The sequence below is a fragment of the Penaeus chinensis genome, chromosome 15, assembly GCF_019202785.1.
Source record: "Penaeus chinensis breed Huanghai No. 1 chromosome 15, ASM1920278v2, whole genome shotgun sequence".
Taxonomy (NCBI): domain Eukaryota; kingdom Metazoa; phylum Arthropoda; class Malacostraca; order Decapoda; family Penaeidae; genus Penaeus; species Penaeus chinensis.
The window spans coordinates 15,891,731-15,906,826 of NC_061833.1; the positions used below are offsets into that span (position 1 = coordinate 15,891,731).

Consider the following 15,096-nt stretch of genomic DNA (forward strand, 5'->3'; position numbering starts at 1 on the left):
TTTGCCCACATGGATCCAAAACTTTTAACCTCCATCCTCTACCTCTACCCCCCCCCCCCTTCCTCCTTATCGCTATCTAACGAATCTAAAGTATTTAACTTCCTCCTACTCCTTCTATTAATCCCTTCCCCACGCGAATCCAAAACATTTACCCTCCATCTTTTCTATCTCCTCGGCGATTTCAAGCGAGTCCACAACATTTATCTTTCTCCTGCATCTTCCTTTCTCGCCTTCTCACACGAATCCAAAACATCTAACCACCATCTTTTCTATCTCCTTTAGCGCTTTCATTCGAGTGCAGAGACGCAACCCACAAGGAGGATTCGAAACCTCCCACGTGTGCGGCGAGCGAGGCAGTCGACACTCGGTCCTCAGCGGAAGGGACGTCGAGTGCATTAACGTCTCAGACATGGGCTCAGGCCTCTTGGATCGACGCAGATACGACCTTCAGTGTCTTGGCTGCACGCCCAGTCTGACTTAGGACTTGTGGATTAGCAGATCTTGTTACGTCTCCGCGTGTGTGTGTGTTACGTCCCAGGGCTGCCAGATGCGCGGAAGAATACATACGTCAGAGGAATATATTGAGCTTTAAAAGAAACAACTTAATGTGAATAGAATACTAGACCTATGTAGAAGAATGATTTCGGACCATATTTTGTGTAAGAAATATAGTTTTCATAAACACTTGTTTCTCAACACCAATTGTTCTTTTCTTCTTTGTTTCAAGTATTCTTCTTTGCCACTCCTTCCATTTTCCTCCTTCTCGAATTTTCATTCTTCTTTTCTTTTTTAACGACTTTGTTTTGGTAAACAGGACAACCAAAATGTATATTATCAATTATGAAATGAGATAGTGTGTGTGTGTGTGTGTGTGTGTGTGTGTGTGTGTGTGTGTGTGTGTGTGTGTGTGTGTTTTGTGTGAGCATCGGAGAGTATTTTGTAAAGATGAAAGTTTTTGAGCTTTTCATGACAATCTTAGGTTTATAAGTCTTCACTCGTCACTTAATCGTTTTCAGCGACCGACATCGATCTTAATTTTGTAATTTAATGTATAATAGGATATAATATAATTAGTAATTAGTAGAGAGTGAATGTTACTGTATCAGTAGAATGCATATAATACACTATGTCTCCAAAGTCAATTTGTCCTTGACTTCAGTTTGTATTATTAATTGTGTAACGACGGGAAAAAAATTGTCACTAATCTCAAAAGAAATACCGGATCGATTAACCCCAAGTTCTCGCCCGCTAAAAATGAGGCCAAATCACGCCATATTGTTATATATCGAGCGCCAAAGCAGCGTTAAGTTCTTTCCTTTTTTCGTCTTCATTTTCTTCTCTGATACACTTGAAATCCGTTTACTGTTGTTTCTCACTTTTCGATCAAATATTTAAGACTACTTTCACTGTATTTTGATAAATAATTATCATCATAGAATTGTTCGCAATGTATCTAAATCGTCTGTGTATTAAGCTGCCTCAGCCAATTCCTTCTCAATAGAGGAAATGTTATTTTAAGATATAAGATATATTTTAAAGCGTCTATAAATTGCAGGAAGCGACGGTGCACATGAGTAAAGCAGAAATATATATACGTATTTTATTTAGCGTGGAATAAGGATGGAACAAGTAATCCATGATTGTTGTTCCATTTCCATCATAGTTACCCCTATGCGATGATGGATCCTAAACTTAAGATGTCTGTAACTTATTCATTAACCATAACTGTGTGTGTACTTCAGTTGTTTTCAAATCTATCACGTGTATTACAATGCTGTATAAATTATTACATCAGCATATACAGGTACTCTGTTTTTTCGGCTTCATTTTTAGAACTGGGAACCCGATCCAGTCGTTGTTTTGACATTAGTGGATTCAGTTTAAGGTGTAAAATTTATCCTAAATATTAACTCGTGTACAGTATACATTTCTTCGGTTTCATAACAATAAACCATTAAGAAAGAGTGTAGTTTGTATTTTATATTCCATTTCCACCCTAAAGTTCAGGGAAACTACAGATAATAAGATTTACTTTTATTAAAAAGAAAATGTAAATGAAACTGTATAAGATAAAGAAAACGAAGGTAGGTAATATATTTTCTAAAAGAATTAGGTTAAAATGAAAAAAATAGAAAACAAATTTTCTCAAAGAAGAGGTCATCTAGTCTCTTCTTTTTTCTTTCTTTTTTTTATTTACACATGAATGCGCCGTAAATTAATAGAACTCAAGCTGAAATGTGAATACTTAATTTAAATTATGTAATAATAATGCATACAAACCTTACAACGAAGAAAGTAAAGATCATGACCACTATTGTTTACATTGTATGGTCATATATCAGAGTCTCTTCAAAAACTTAATTATTTCTATGCCAGGCGATACAATTAACGCCGTTTGCAATATATAATTAAAGTTGGAAGCCTAGAAATCCTTTATGTAAATTTATTTTAATACAGCATTATATTCCCAACAAACAAACTTTTTAATTCCCATTTTCAGACACATGGTTATGTTGGTGTGCCAGAGCTCAGGGACAATATATGATTTTCACTCATATTCATGACAGGGACACTCACAAAAATCCATAATTATTCTAAAATCCCCTTATAGCGCCCTCCCCTTTTCTTCTCCTTGGCAAAGACCCTATTACTTCCCTTTGCTCTGGGAACCACTCAGACTTTATCCAGAGGTGGTACTATCTGTTATCACGAATGTGTGGTTTCTCGAAAAGTTTTCTAAGTTATACCTTTAGAACCTACACTATAAAAGAATATTAGTCATACAGGTTACTTATGATCTAACTTCAGTCTTAGAGGTAACTGAGGGAAGGGTAAAATAAAAACACTTAAATGAGCTTACAATATTTGTTGATATATTGAGTCATAAATCATTACACTTCTATAAAAAAATAAAAAAAATAAAAAAAAAATATATATAATAATAATAATAATAATAATAATAATAATAATAATAATAATAATAATAATAATAATAATAATAATAATAATAATAATAATAATGATAATAATAATAATAATAATAATAATAATAATAATAATAAATCATTCATCAACCAAAATGTCCAAGTGCGTGTAATCCAACCTGTCAATCTTCACACTTGTTCTTTTTCTCAGATATCTTCTTTCCTTTCTTTCATCAATTCTATGGACTCCCAAAGATGGTATTTTCTTTCATTCTTGTCTAAACTTCAACAAAACCAAACAAGAAAAAAACATTCTCTTTGATTATTTATTTATTTATTTATTTATTTAATTCTTAACAATAATAAGAGATTCACATCGGGATGGTGTTCACGTGCCACATGTCAGCCCCAGGCTCGGATATTTCATGATAATCTAATACACTTTCAGGCTGTTGTATGGCACTTCTCTCTGATCTCTCTCTCTCTCTCTATGATTATAGCTATAGTATCAGGTTTTAGCACTGTATATACTTTAAAATTTAAAGTCTACTCAGATCACATATAGTACAAATATATAGTTCTTTTTAAACATGCATAATTTTCAGAACTTAAATTAATCTTTCCAATTGCAAAAATAATACATATTGTTTTCTTTATTTAAATATCGGACAATATTTAGTGTAAGGTAGTGGAAGAGTTGGGTAATAAAACCTACATGAAATGATAGAACAATACAAAGCAAGACAAAGTTCTTCTATGGCAATATGTGTGCCAATGCTTCCCAAGGATGCTATACGTAAAAGAAAAGAGAAAATCCCCTAATTTTGGCTAAGTCGCTCATCTTGTTTACATTGCGAGGATGAATTCTAGACGAATATACTACCACGGGGGTCCAGGGGGCGTAGCCCCTGGCTAGGTGTATTATATTACCACGGGGGCCAGGGGACGTAGCCCCCTGGCTATGGAATATATACCACGGGGTTAGGTTAGGTTGGATGTTAGGTTAGGACGTTTTGTTTAACAGCCACGGGGGTCTTGTTTTACCCCATAATTTCCCTGATAAATTCCATGCCCTCCCCTGCTATCGGGACTATCAAATCAAGATTGTCGATGGAGATGGTGATCATATCTACTCAACGATTCATTTACACAAGGAACAATGCCTAGAATAGTTGAAAGCAGTGGATTTCATGCAGAAAAATATCAAAATGGTTTCGAAAGTAACTCACTGCCCTCTTCTACATATTGACCGAAATATCAATTATACAACCTTAATATAACGGTACCATTGAAAAAATAACAGAGTGCCCTTTAAATAAAGAGAATGTATGGTGGGGGTACCGAAAAAAAACTTATACTTTGTAGGGTAAACTATTATATTTTACAGTTTTCCAATCTTAGTAAAAAATAATATAGAAATATATAAAATATTATGCAAATAAAAACAAAAATAAAGTATCATCTTTCTAGAAAAGTAATTAATTAAGACTAGGAGAAAATTTAAGATCATAGCCTTGTAGGTAGGCAATGAAAAACTACATTGACTGATATCAAAATTAAGTCCACTCGGCGTTGAAGCGGGTAAGTCATCACGTGTAAATCGCGCATTGTTCACACCAACTGCTCGGCCACTGCGCACCTACGTCACATGAAGTCACGACGAATCGTGTATTCCACTATTTTAGCTTTTCACGTATCTAATCTTAATATTTTTGCTTATATAACCTTCAGATGTTATTGAAAATATTTTTTTCTGTTTCATTTTGACCTTGTTTCGTCAGTTAAGGCATGTGTTTATATATATATATATATATATATATATATACATATATATATATAATGTATATTTTTTTTAAGATTTAATTTCATACTTCGCGCGCGTAAACTAAGGATGGCCACTTTGAGAGCCGGTCAGTTTCAAGTATGACTAACCGGTGTCAAGACTGTGACAGTGGCTTTGGTGCGTTTTACAAAAAAAAAAATACAGGTGAAACTGAGGAAGTAATTCGCTTTTGTAGAGAACATGGTCTTTTACTAAATACAATTGAGTGTGCAAAGTGTGGGGCAGACTGCCGAACAGATATAAAGAAAAACTATTCAGATGGGACAAATCTAAGAAAATAAACAATAGGCGTGTAAGATGCCAGTTTCAAAGGTCTATCTTCAAACACACATGGTTTAATAAAAGTCACATAGACATCGAAACGAATCTTATGCACTAGTGACAGATGAACTAGGTTTATCTAAAAAAAAATATATGTGACTGGGCTAGCTTTTGTTGAAAAGTGTGTGTTTCATGGTGTCTCGGAAACACCTATGAAAAAATAGGTGGCATTGATAGAATTGTAGAAATTGATGAAAGTAAATTCGGAAAGCGCAGATATAACGTTGGCCGCGCAATAGAGGGGCAGCGGGTGTTTGGCGGGGTCTGCCGTCTGACAAGACAATTTTTCCTTGTCCCTGTTGCTTCCAGAGACGCCGAAACTCTTCTCAGCATCATTAAAGAAAAATATTGAGCCGGTTACAACAATAATAAGTGATTGCTGGAAGGCATATAAATGTCTTGAACACGAAGGATTTAACCATCTGACAGTCAATCACTCGGTAAATTTCGTTGACCCGGTGACAGCCGCTCATACTAACACCATCGAGCGGAAGTGGAGAGAGGCAAAAGCGAAAGTTCCCCGCTACGGTAGGAGGAAATATCACTTTATGGGGTACTGTTCCAGATGAATATCCTCGAGTCTAATAAATCATTACACTTCTATAAAAAAAAAAAAAAAAAAAAAAAAAAAAAAAAAAAAAAAAAAAAAAAAATAATAATAATAATAGTAATTAAAAAAAGAAAAAAAAAAATCATCAACCTAAATGTCTAAGTGCGGGTAATCCAACCTGTCACTTTTCACACTTGTTTTTTTTCTTCAGATATCTTCTTTCCTTTCTTTCATTAATTCCTCCTTTCCGTAGCTCGCCTGTACCCTCCACACTATGGTATGTAAAATGATTACGGTAAAGCTAGTGTTCGAGAGGGGTTTCGAGGCGGATCCCCGTGCTATTGAAACACAGCGATCGGGAGGGAAGCGGAGCCCTCGATAGGGAAATACGGCGATCGGGAGGGGGCCGGAGCCCCCGATAGGGAAATACGGCGAATGTAGCGATCGGCACTGTTGGATGATCTCTCGCAAAGATTAAGTAAAGATCTCGCTGCCACCACCCATTTAATTAACGTATGGGAACGGGATGTCAGTGTTGTGAGATGATGATAGTGTAAAGGAAGGGTTTAAGGAAGAGACAGTAAGTGTGTGTGTGTGTGTGAGAAAGAGAGGAGTGTAAGTGTAGTTGCGAGAGTTTGGTAAGCGTGATTTAGCCGAGAGGAGACGTGTGCGGGGGAGGACTCCCCAAACGCAGTATGATGCCGAGGTGTGTGACACTGTTTCCCGTTCTGACAATTTAACCTCATCTACTATTTACTCCGTATCACAGTTCCTAGGGTCTTGTTTTCCCAATTCACAATGAACGCTAGGGCATATTATAAAAACTTATCGTATTTCTGATTTATTAAATATGATAGAACACGAACATAAAACACTAAAATGATCACGAACATAAAACACTAAAATGATCACGAACATAAAACACTAAAATGATCACGAACATAAAACACTAAAATGAACGCGAACATAAAACACTAAAATGAACACGAACATAAAACACTAAAATGAACACGAACATGAGAACACATGTACAACACTAGAATGAACACGATAACACATGTAAAACACTAAAATGAACACGAGAACACATGTAAAACATTAAAATGAACATGAGAACACATGTAAAACACTCAAATAAAACACGGGAACATATATAAAACTCTAGAATTAAACACATGAACGTAAGAACATAGAGACCTTAAGCATTACTGAGGCACCAGTCTGTAATCACTTTACTCAACTAGATTTACATAAATATCTTCTGCTACCTATTTTCAACGATTCCCACGACCACTTAGCTTTCGGGAAGGCCCATTCCGGGGTTCCTCAGCGACTGCTCCCAACCAATGACCAATTCTCGTCATGCCTCTCTTCTCTTCCCTCTAAGCTTCGTGGCGCGCAAAGTACATAATTAAGGAGATCTTTTCACTAATTGAATTTAAAAATTACATTAAAATAATTAAGAGTGACGAAATAAACATGTAAAAGTAATAAAATAATAAAAATAATAGATACTGAAGTAAAAGAAAGATAAAATAATAGATTCCCTCCTACTCAGTAATTCGCTTATTCATAATACATTTCCTTCGTTCTTATGTTCATGCGTTAGGGCATAAATAACTTTGTAAAATAAAACTTTTAATAATTACAAAAACAAACAAATACAATAAAACAGTAAAAAGGATGGAGGTAGCCGCGTTTTCTTTCCAGGGGCGCGTTTTCTAGGTTCGGGAGGTCTTTTGGCTTTTACGGCCCCCAACTAGGCAAGTAGGGCGATCGGAAGGGGGTCCCGGGTCAGTTAGGGAAACACGGCGGGGGGGGGGGCTTATTTTTCGGCGGTCTTGTAAATCGTGCACTTAGAATATGCTTGTTTGTTTATTCGAGACCGTTATGCCGATTCGATTCTACTGCGAACGATTTTTGGCTCCAGTTTTTAATTTATCTACTTTCTTTATCATTTAAATTACGATTCTTGGCTCGGGTTTTTATTATTTTCCACTTCATGGAACTTTATTATTGCCGTTCATTAGCGATCTCCTCGATATTCACCCCCCCCCCCTAAACCCCCGGTTCCCGACGGGATCCCCCAAGATTGTTGGCTGGAGTTTGGAACTTTGTCTCTGACGGGTGCGGTCCTGCGGTCCTTTTATAAGCATTTACCCTTTTATCTTACATAACTAAAGACTAAAACTGAGGTATACATAATTATTAACATAAGCATAAAGACCAAGTGAGGTATACAAATGGTGGTTTCTAGACGAATGTTTGGGTCATTCTAACTTCACATCCCTTGTGCTCGTTACACACCTTTGGGGTTAGGGGAGACCAAAAATTCGTCGAACAAACTATAGGAACAAATTTATCACAATCATCAAGTATACTACCCTTATCAAAAATCACATTCCAACTTATCAATCAATACCATTACTAACAACACAAATGTCTTGTCCACTCCCTTTCTGCTGTATTCAGAACTGTTACACATTCTTGTGCTCGAGGAGGGTAGACATATCACACATATATACAACAGTTCCTACAAATTTCGTAACGTTCTGTCAGACAATACTGGGTCACTCTGCCAAAATACAGTAAGAGAATCTGAACTTTATACAATGACAGGCCCTAACTGTTGCAAGAAATCACACCAATTTCCCCAACCCTATAGAGAATCAGAGGATGTACTAATTGTTTCTGACCTTGCACTTCTTGCATCCTTTTCCAGTGTATATGGGGGAGACAAGTACCTTCCTCTTTGGTCTGAGAATGTTGCACATCTTTCCATTACATGTGCGACCGTAAATGGCTCTAGGCATTCCTCACAGCGTGCTTCACTTTTAGCCATCATCGGCACATGAGTCAGTCTTGTGTGCCCGATTCTCAGCCTTGTTATTACAACTTCTACTTGTCGGTTGGGGTGGATGCTGGTTACCCAACTGCCAAGGTCATATATAATCTCTCGCAGTTTATTTCTAGATGTATGCCTCCATTGTTCCCTCCATTTATCACGAAGACAACTCCTGATGCTGGGTTTCAAGTCAGTGTGTGGGAGAGGAAAACGAGCATCACAGGGCTGAGTTGCAGTTGCCTTGGCCTTCTGATCAGCTCGCTCATTCCCACTGATACCAACATGTGCTCGCACCCAACACAGAGTTATCTTTTTACGTGCTGACATCAGTGCAAGCCTATCTTGAACCTCCCTCACCACTGGATGTGACGAGTTTAAGCTCTTGATTGCTTGCAGGGCACTACAAGAGTCACAATATATTACAATGGAATGGTTTGTAAGATCTCTAGTCATCATGACTGCTGCAAGGAAGGCATGTAACTCTGCAGTCGAAATCGAGGCTGATCGAGAAAGACTGCCAGATGCAGTCTTCCTTCTGCTCACTGCTGCAAAGCCCACACCATTTTCAGATTTCGAACCATTTGTATATATTGCATATGATCCTTGGTACTTAGAAGTGTGTTGAAGAAATATCTCTGACTTCTGCTTCAGATCTCTCCCCTTTCCCGATTCCAACCAAATCCAGCTCGACTTGATTAGTCCAAGGGGGGAATTGGGAAGTTCCAACAGCCAGAACCTTTGTGAGATTTAAATTAAGATCTTCCACATAATTCCTCATTCTCCTACCATAGGATCGGCTATCCTCAAGGGGGTTGAAAACCAATCTGGATGTAGGAGATCCCGGAATCCTTTGTAGTCTCGTGTAGTAAATCAGGTTCATGTAGTCCCTGTGTAATGAAAGAGATGGTTCTCCACTCTCAGCATACAGGGACTCCACAGGTGAAGACCTGAAGACCCTATACAGATTCTCAGAGCTTCATTATGAACCGAGTCCAACATCCGGAGAACAGTGGGAGTTGCAGATGAATAAGCCTTACATACATAGTCAAGTTTACTACGAATAAGCGCTCGGTAAAGCCGCAGAAGCGTTGTGCGGTCTGCACCCCAAGATAGGTGTGAAAGAACCCGCAAAATACTAAGCGCTTTTGTAGCTTTCACCTTTAACCGTTTAATGTGAGGCACCCATGTAAACCTTGAGTCAAAAATTAGACCCAAGAACTTTACCTCTTGGACAAAATGCAGTGGGTTTGCTCCTAAATAGAGGGAAGGATGGAACTTTCCCGGTTTGTGGAAAATTTGAACCCATTGCACAACCTGATTTATTGAAGTCTGCATGTGCCCTTGCACATCCTGTAAGCTTCCTTCTGAGCAGTAAAGTGTAAAGTCATCCACATACAGACTACATGAGACAGCACTTGGAACGACCTTTACGATGTCATTTATAGCAATGACAAACAGGGTCACACTTCAGACAATCCCTTGTGGGCCCCCTTCTAGCTGATCTTACAGGTTAGAGAAGCTGTTTCCCACCCTCAATCTAAACTCCCTGTCAGCAAGGAAGCTTTATATGAAGGTAGACAATGCTCCTCTTAAACCAATGTCATACAGCTTCATGAGTATGCCATGCTTCCAAGTAGTATCATAAGCCTTTTCAAGGTCAAAGAAGACTGCTAACATATGACGTCGCTGTGTGAAGGAATTCTGTATAGCAGTTTCCATCCTTACAAGTGCATCTGTGGTCGAACTCAGTTTTCTAAACCCATATTGATGTGGGGTCAGTACGTTTTCCTTTTCTAGCAGCCATGTCAACCTGAAGTTTACTATTTTCTCCATCAACTTGTAGATGCAGCTGGTAAGAGAAATTGGTCTATAATTCCCTGGTATAGAAGCATCCTTGCCAGGTTTAGGGACAGGAATGATTATAGCTTCTTTCCATGTGGATGGCACTGTGCCCTCCCTATAGATCCTATTGAATAGATCCAACAGGAACGTTTGGGAACTCTCCGGTAAGTGAGATATCATTTGGTATGGAATACCGTCATTTCCTGGGGCAGTATCCAGTTCTTCAGGTTGACAAACTACTTCATAAGGTGTTTGGCAGCACCTGTGGTTAAGGTCCGCCCCACACCTTTAGGCTGTCCCTTTCCAGCATCTTGGGAGTACCTTTTGATGGGTTGTTTAACTGTGGAACTAGTTTCCACAGGCTTCCTTTGGACAGGCTTAGAATTTCTTTGCTTGGGCAAAGGACAGACCTGAGCCTTCGGTTCAGGAGCATTCTGTCTAGCAGCGGAGGCCCCTGTGGATGCGGTAGCCTCAGGAGCCCTGCCTGGTGGCCCCAAAGACCCGACTCTATGAAGAGTCTTTTGAACAGGCTCAGGATTCCTCTGCTTAGAAGAAGCTTCATGATCTTCTTTGCAGTGGTAACAGCATATTGGACCTGGACAGTTATCATCTCCTTGATGACCTGTTGTACCACATTTCACACATACCCTTGGTTGTCCATTTCCTTAAAACGGCAAGTGTTGGTTCCATGTCCATAACCCTGGCAGTGGAAGCACCGCATAGGGTTGGGCACATATGGCTTTACCTTGAGGTGGTACCATGCCAATTTAACCGATTCAGGTAGGACTAACGATTCAAAAGTTAGAAGAAAAGCTGGTGTCGACTGTTCCAAACCATCAACTTTCTTCTTAAAACGTTTTACTGCCACTACATTAAAATTCTCTAGTTCTTCTAACAGTTTCTCCTCAGAATACCTCATCAGGTCTCGGGAAAAGACAATTCCCTTACACTGATTGAGGGTTTTGTGAGGAGAACATGAAACCTGAGCCCCAGGAATGTCGCATATTGCACGCAGACGTTCACTCTCGCCTGGTGACGAAACCTCAACTATCAGGCTACCATCTCGCTGTGGGGTGATGAGGGGATCACGTTGACATACCTCAACTATCTTCCGATGTACTTCAAAAATATCAAGATCCATGATAGATACACCATCAATAGTCTTCACTACTAGAAATTTACTATATGACACACTTTCATATTTACCGGTAAGATTTCCTTAATTGATTGAGGAGGACTTTTTTCCTTCTTACCTGGTTTGGGAGCCCAGGAACCATTTCGATTCCCATTCTTGCCCTTAGGAATCTAGTAAGGTTCCAGAGTGACAATATGTGATGTTCCAGAGGGATTAGTCGGGGGATTGAGAAGGTCGTCAGGGAGAGAGCAAGTTCTATGTAAATTTGCAGAAATCATACCCTCCCACCATGGAGTCCAACGAGGGGAAGCTATAGTCGGGAATCAAATTTTCCCAACAGCCACAGGGGTAGTGAGGAAATATACGCAATCACTATTACAGTGCTGATGGTAGTCGCGGGACCTGTGCGCTACCGACTGGACAGTGCCTGCTTGACCCTAGCCATATTTGACCAGCCGATTGACTTGACCGGGCCTTGATCAAGCCACCCGTTTAACCAGAATAGAGGACCAAAGAGGTGTGTTGCTAGCTGCAGAGCGCAGCATGCAGCATCGCTCAACCTCCAGGACTCCTGTCTCCTGATTATACAGGACGCCACGCACGGCAAATACACGTGGGAGAGTTGTCCCTGGCCCAAGATGGAATGAACCAGGGATGGGTGCACCATCCCCTCTCATAGGCCTTGGTGCACCAGAAGCCATTTTGTCTCATCCCTCACTGGTGACCCCTCCAGTATGGGTAACCCTCTGGTCCGGCTCACCAGCTCATTGGGACCTCAAGGCCCCCCACCGCGGCGAGGCGGCTTCCGTTAGGGGGGCCCTTAACCTAAGTCCCTAGCAATTTGTTTTCGAGAGGTCAAATATATCTCAATATATAATATAATATACAAGTCAACAATATAAGTCAGACTAACATTCATACAGAATGTTCACTAAGTACTATATCGAGGTGTCCTCACGACCCATTCATTCATCCTCAATCTTAACAGTTAGTAGAGCTAGTAACTCTGAGCTAGGATTCATCAGTCACGTCCTATCCTGGCCAAGGCATAGGCTTCATCAAAATCTTTAAATCTCACAATACGGTAGTACAACTAAAACTCAATTCTTCAGCTTAATATTATAGCACCAATATTAGCGCCGCATAAAACAATGATAAAATTAATACCTTCTAACTTACATCTGTATCCCTTGCTCTTCGTCTGCATTGAGATACTTCTCTTCAATTTTCTCTAGTATCTCTTCCCTATCAATAACAAACTTTCAACTTTTCTGCAGCTCTGTTCACTATATTTCCATCAAAAACATTATCTAGTCTATATGCACGTCCTCTGTCGACCACGTTAATAATCTTAAATGGTCCCTTCCATTTCCTGTCTAATTTAGCAGCAGCATTAGGAATCGGTTCCTCAACATAGACCCATGCCAAGTCTCCAACTTCTAATTGTTTGTTCTTTCTACCCACATTAGTCTTTTGTAAGTATTTCTGGGTAGTTAGTTTCAAAGTTTCTTTCAGCAAGTTTTTCACGTCTAATTTATCTTCCTTATCCTCCTCATCAGCTGGTAACATTTGCTGTACTACTTCTCTGTTGGGATGTCTTGCCATAAATTGCACAGTAAGGTGAAGTACCTAAGGAAGTGTGCACAGCTTCATTCAATACCTTTTCAGCTTCTGAAATGTGACTGGGCTATGTATTTGGATGTTCTTGACTCAGAATGGCAAGTACGGTCTTAAGAGTTCTTTGGGCTCTTTCTATAACTGAATTACCCCGAGCATGGTATGGTATAGAAAATCCTTGTTTTATTCTTGCTTTCTTACAGAACTCTCTAAATTCTGATCCAGTAAACTCTCTTCCATTATCTGAAATCACTAAGCGAGGAGTTCCATACCTACAGATGTCTTTCTCGAATTCAGTGGCAACTGCTGTTGTACTTTTGTTTCTTAAAGGGTAAATTCTCAAGAATCTAGAAAAGTGGTCAATGACCATAAGACAATATCTAAATCCTGCCCTACTTCCATGCAAATCAATCAGATCTATGGATACCCTCTGACCATTATCCTTTACTGGTGGTAAATCTCTCCACTGATGTATTATGGACCCATGTTCTTTAAATTGTTGACACAATTTACATGATTTTACATAGTTCTTCACATCTTTCAACAAGGTAGGCCAATAGAAGCACCGTTTATTTTTTGCAGCTGTCTTCTGTTTTCCTAAATGTGAATCATTGTGGGCTATAGAGCAAGCAACTGGTATTAAAGTCCTCGGGACTACGAGGCAAGATCTGGTTTTACCCATTTCTTTTCTTTTTAGATACAGCATGTGGTATATAATTTAAAAGTGTTAAAATGGTCTGTTGCCTGGAATTCGCTTTGGTATGGTACCTCCTAGAAACTCTATCAATTCAGTCCACACTTTATCATCCCTTTAAGCTTGTTTGATTTCCTCCACAGTCAGTCCCAAAAACCTAATCTCATTACTTGGTTGTAATGCTTCCTCACTCCAATTGGTGATGGCTCCAATGGGCCTACTACGAGTGTCTGGTACAATATGTTTCGTGCCTTTCTTGTATTTAATTTTATAAATGTAATCCCTTATTTCTAAAATATATCTAGACATTCTGGGACAAGCTGTTATTTTATCAAACACAGTGGTTAATGGCTAATGATCTGTAAATATGGTGAAAGGCTTACACAAAAGATAATGGTTGAAAAATCTACAGGCATCGATGATAGCCAATGCTTCCTTATCAGTGACTGAGTATATCCTTCTGTTGAATTTAACTTCTTAGAATAGTATCCTATAGGTCTCAGATCATCATGTTCCTTCTGCATTAATACTCCACTTATGTGTGTATCACTAGCATCTGTGTGTAGTTCAAATTCTTTAGTTTGGTCAGCTTTGACTAAGACAGGAGCACTTAGTAACTTCTCTTTCAATGTTACATAGGCATTATTACAGGCATCATTCCGCTCATATTTTACATCTTCCCTTGTCGAATTAGTTAAAGCTTCCGCTGTTAGTGCAAAATTTGGTATATGCTTCAGATAAAAATTACACATGTCGATGAATCTTCTTTCTTGTTTGACACTTTGGGGAGGATGCATCTTATTTATTCTTCCAGGTTCTTTTTGTTAGGTTTGATTCCTGTCTCTGATATAATATGTCCCAAAAAAATAACTTCTTTCTTCTTGCCAAAATTACATTCGGATAGATTTACTTTTATTCCCATCAGTTCTAACTTTTGAATTGTTGATCTAATCTTTCCAGCATTTTTTAATAAGAGAGAAATGCCCAGAGAACTACATCTAAATCATTTCTGCACCAGCCCTTCTTAATCAGGGGGCTTAATACTTCTTGCATGTTCCTAGTAAATATAGCAGACAATTGACAATCCAAAAGATAGACACTTAAATCTGTAAAAGAAGTTAAATCTTTAGAAACTTCATCTAGGTCTACTTGAAAATAAGGCATCTTTTATGTCTAAGGTACAGTACAATTTCTTTCCGGCACTCTCTTCTACAAGTTCCGCTAATCTAGGGAGAGGCTGTACATCAACTTTATTTTCTTATTGATTGCCCTGATGTCTATACACATACGTTTTGACCCATCAGGTTTGCCAACAAGTACTATTG

General features: G+C 38.8%; 2 protein-coding genes across 2 annotated transcripts in view; one reads left to right on the forward strand and one right to left on the reverse strand.

Annotated features, from left to right (window-relative positions):
• LOC125032712 (inter-alpha-trypsin inhibitor heavy chain H3-like) overlaps window positions 1-1,965 on the forward strand; it is a 97,452-nt gene extending 95,487 nt beyond the window's left edge. Inside the window, exon 20 of the mRNA XM_047623977.1 lies at window positions 283-1,965. Within this exon, the coding sequence (XP_047479933.1) occupies window positions 283-481 (199 nt within the window). The 3' untranslated portion in view covers window positions 482-1,965. The remainder of the gene's footprint in view (window positions 1-282) is intronic.
• LOC125032856 lies at window positions 1,470-14,523 on the reverse strand. Its single transcript, XM_047624240.1, has 7 exons — window positions 14,155-14,523; window positions 13,942-14,026; window positions 13,187-13,566; window positions 12,721-13,089; window positions 12,221-12,285; window positions 3,775-3,883; window positions 1,470-1,490 (listed from the first exon to the last, which is right to left on the reverse strand). Exons 1-7 carry the CDS (start codon window positions 14,521-14,523, stop codon window positions 1,470-1,472), a joined length of 1,398 nt encoding a protein of 465 aa, XP_047480196.1.
• Window positions 14,524-15,096: the final 573 nt, after the last annotated feature.

What these genes read in the sequence shown, in the direction of transcription:
- LOC125032856 (XM_047624240.1), bottom strand. Translation starts at nt 14,523, where the DNA reads ATGTGTAATTTTTATCTGAAGCATATACCAAATTTTGCACTAACAGCG. An exon ending in TTTCAACCATTATCTTTTGT is followed by an intron (nt 14,027 to 14,154) that starts GTAAGCCTTTCA and finishes ATTAAATACAAG; the next exon opens with AAAGGCACGAAACATATTGT. An exon ending in GAGCTGCAGAAAAGTTGAAA is followed by an intron (nt 12,286 to 12,720) that starts GTTTGTTATTGA and finishes CTAGGGACTTAG; the next exon opens with GTTAAGGGCCCCCCTAACGG.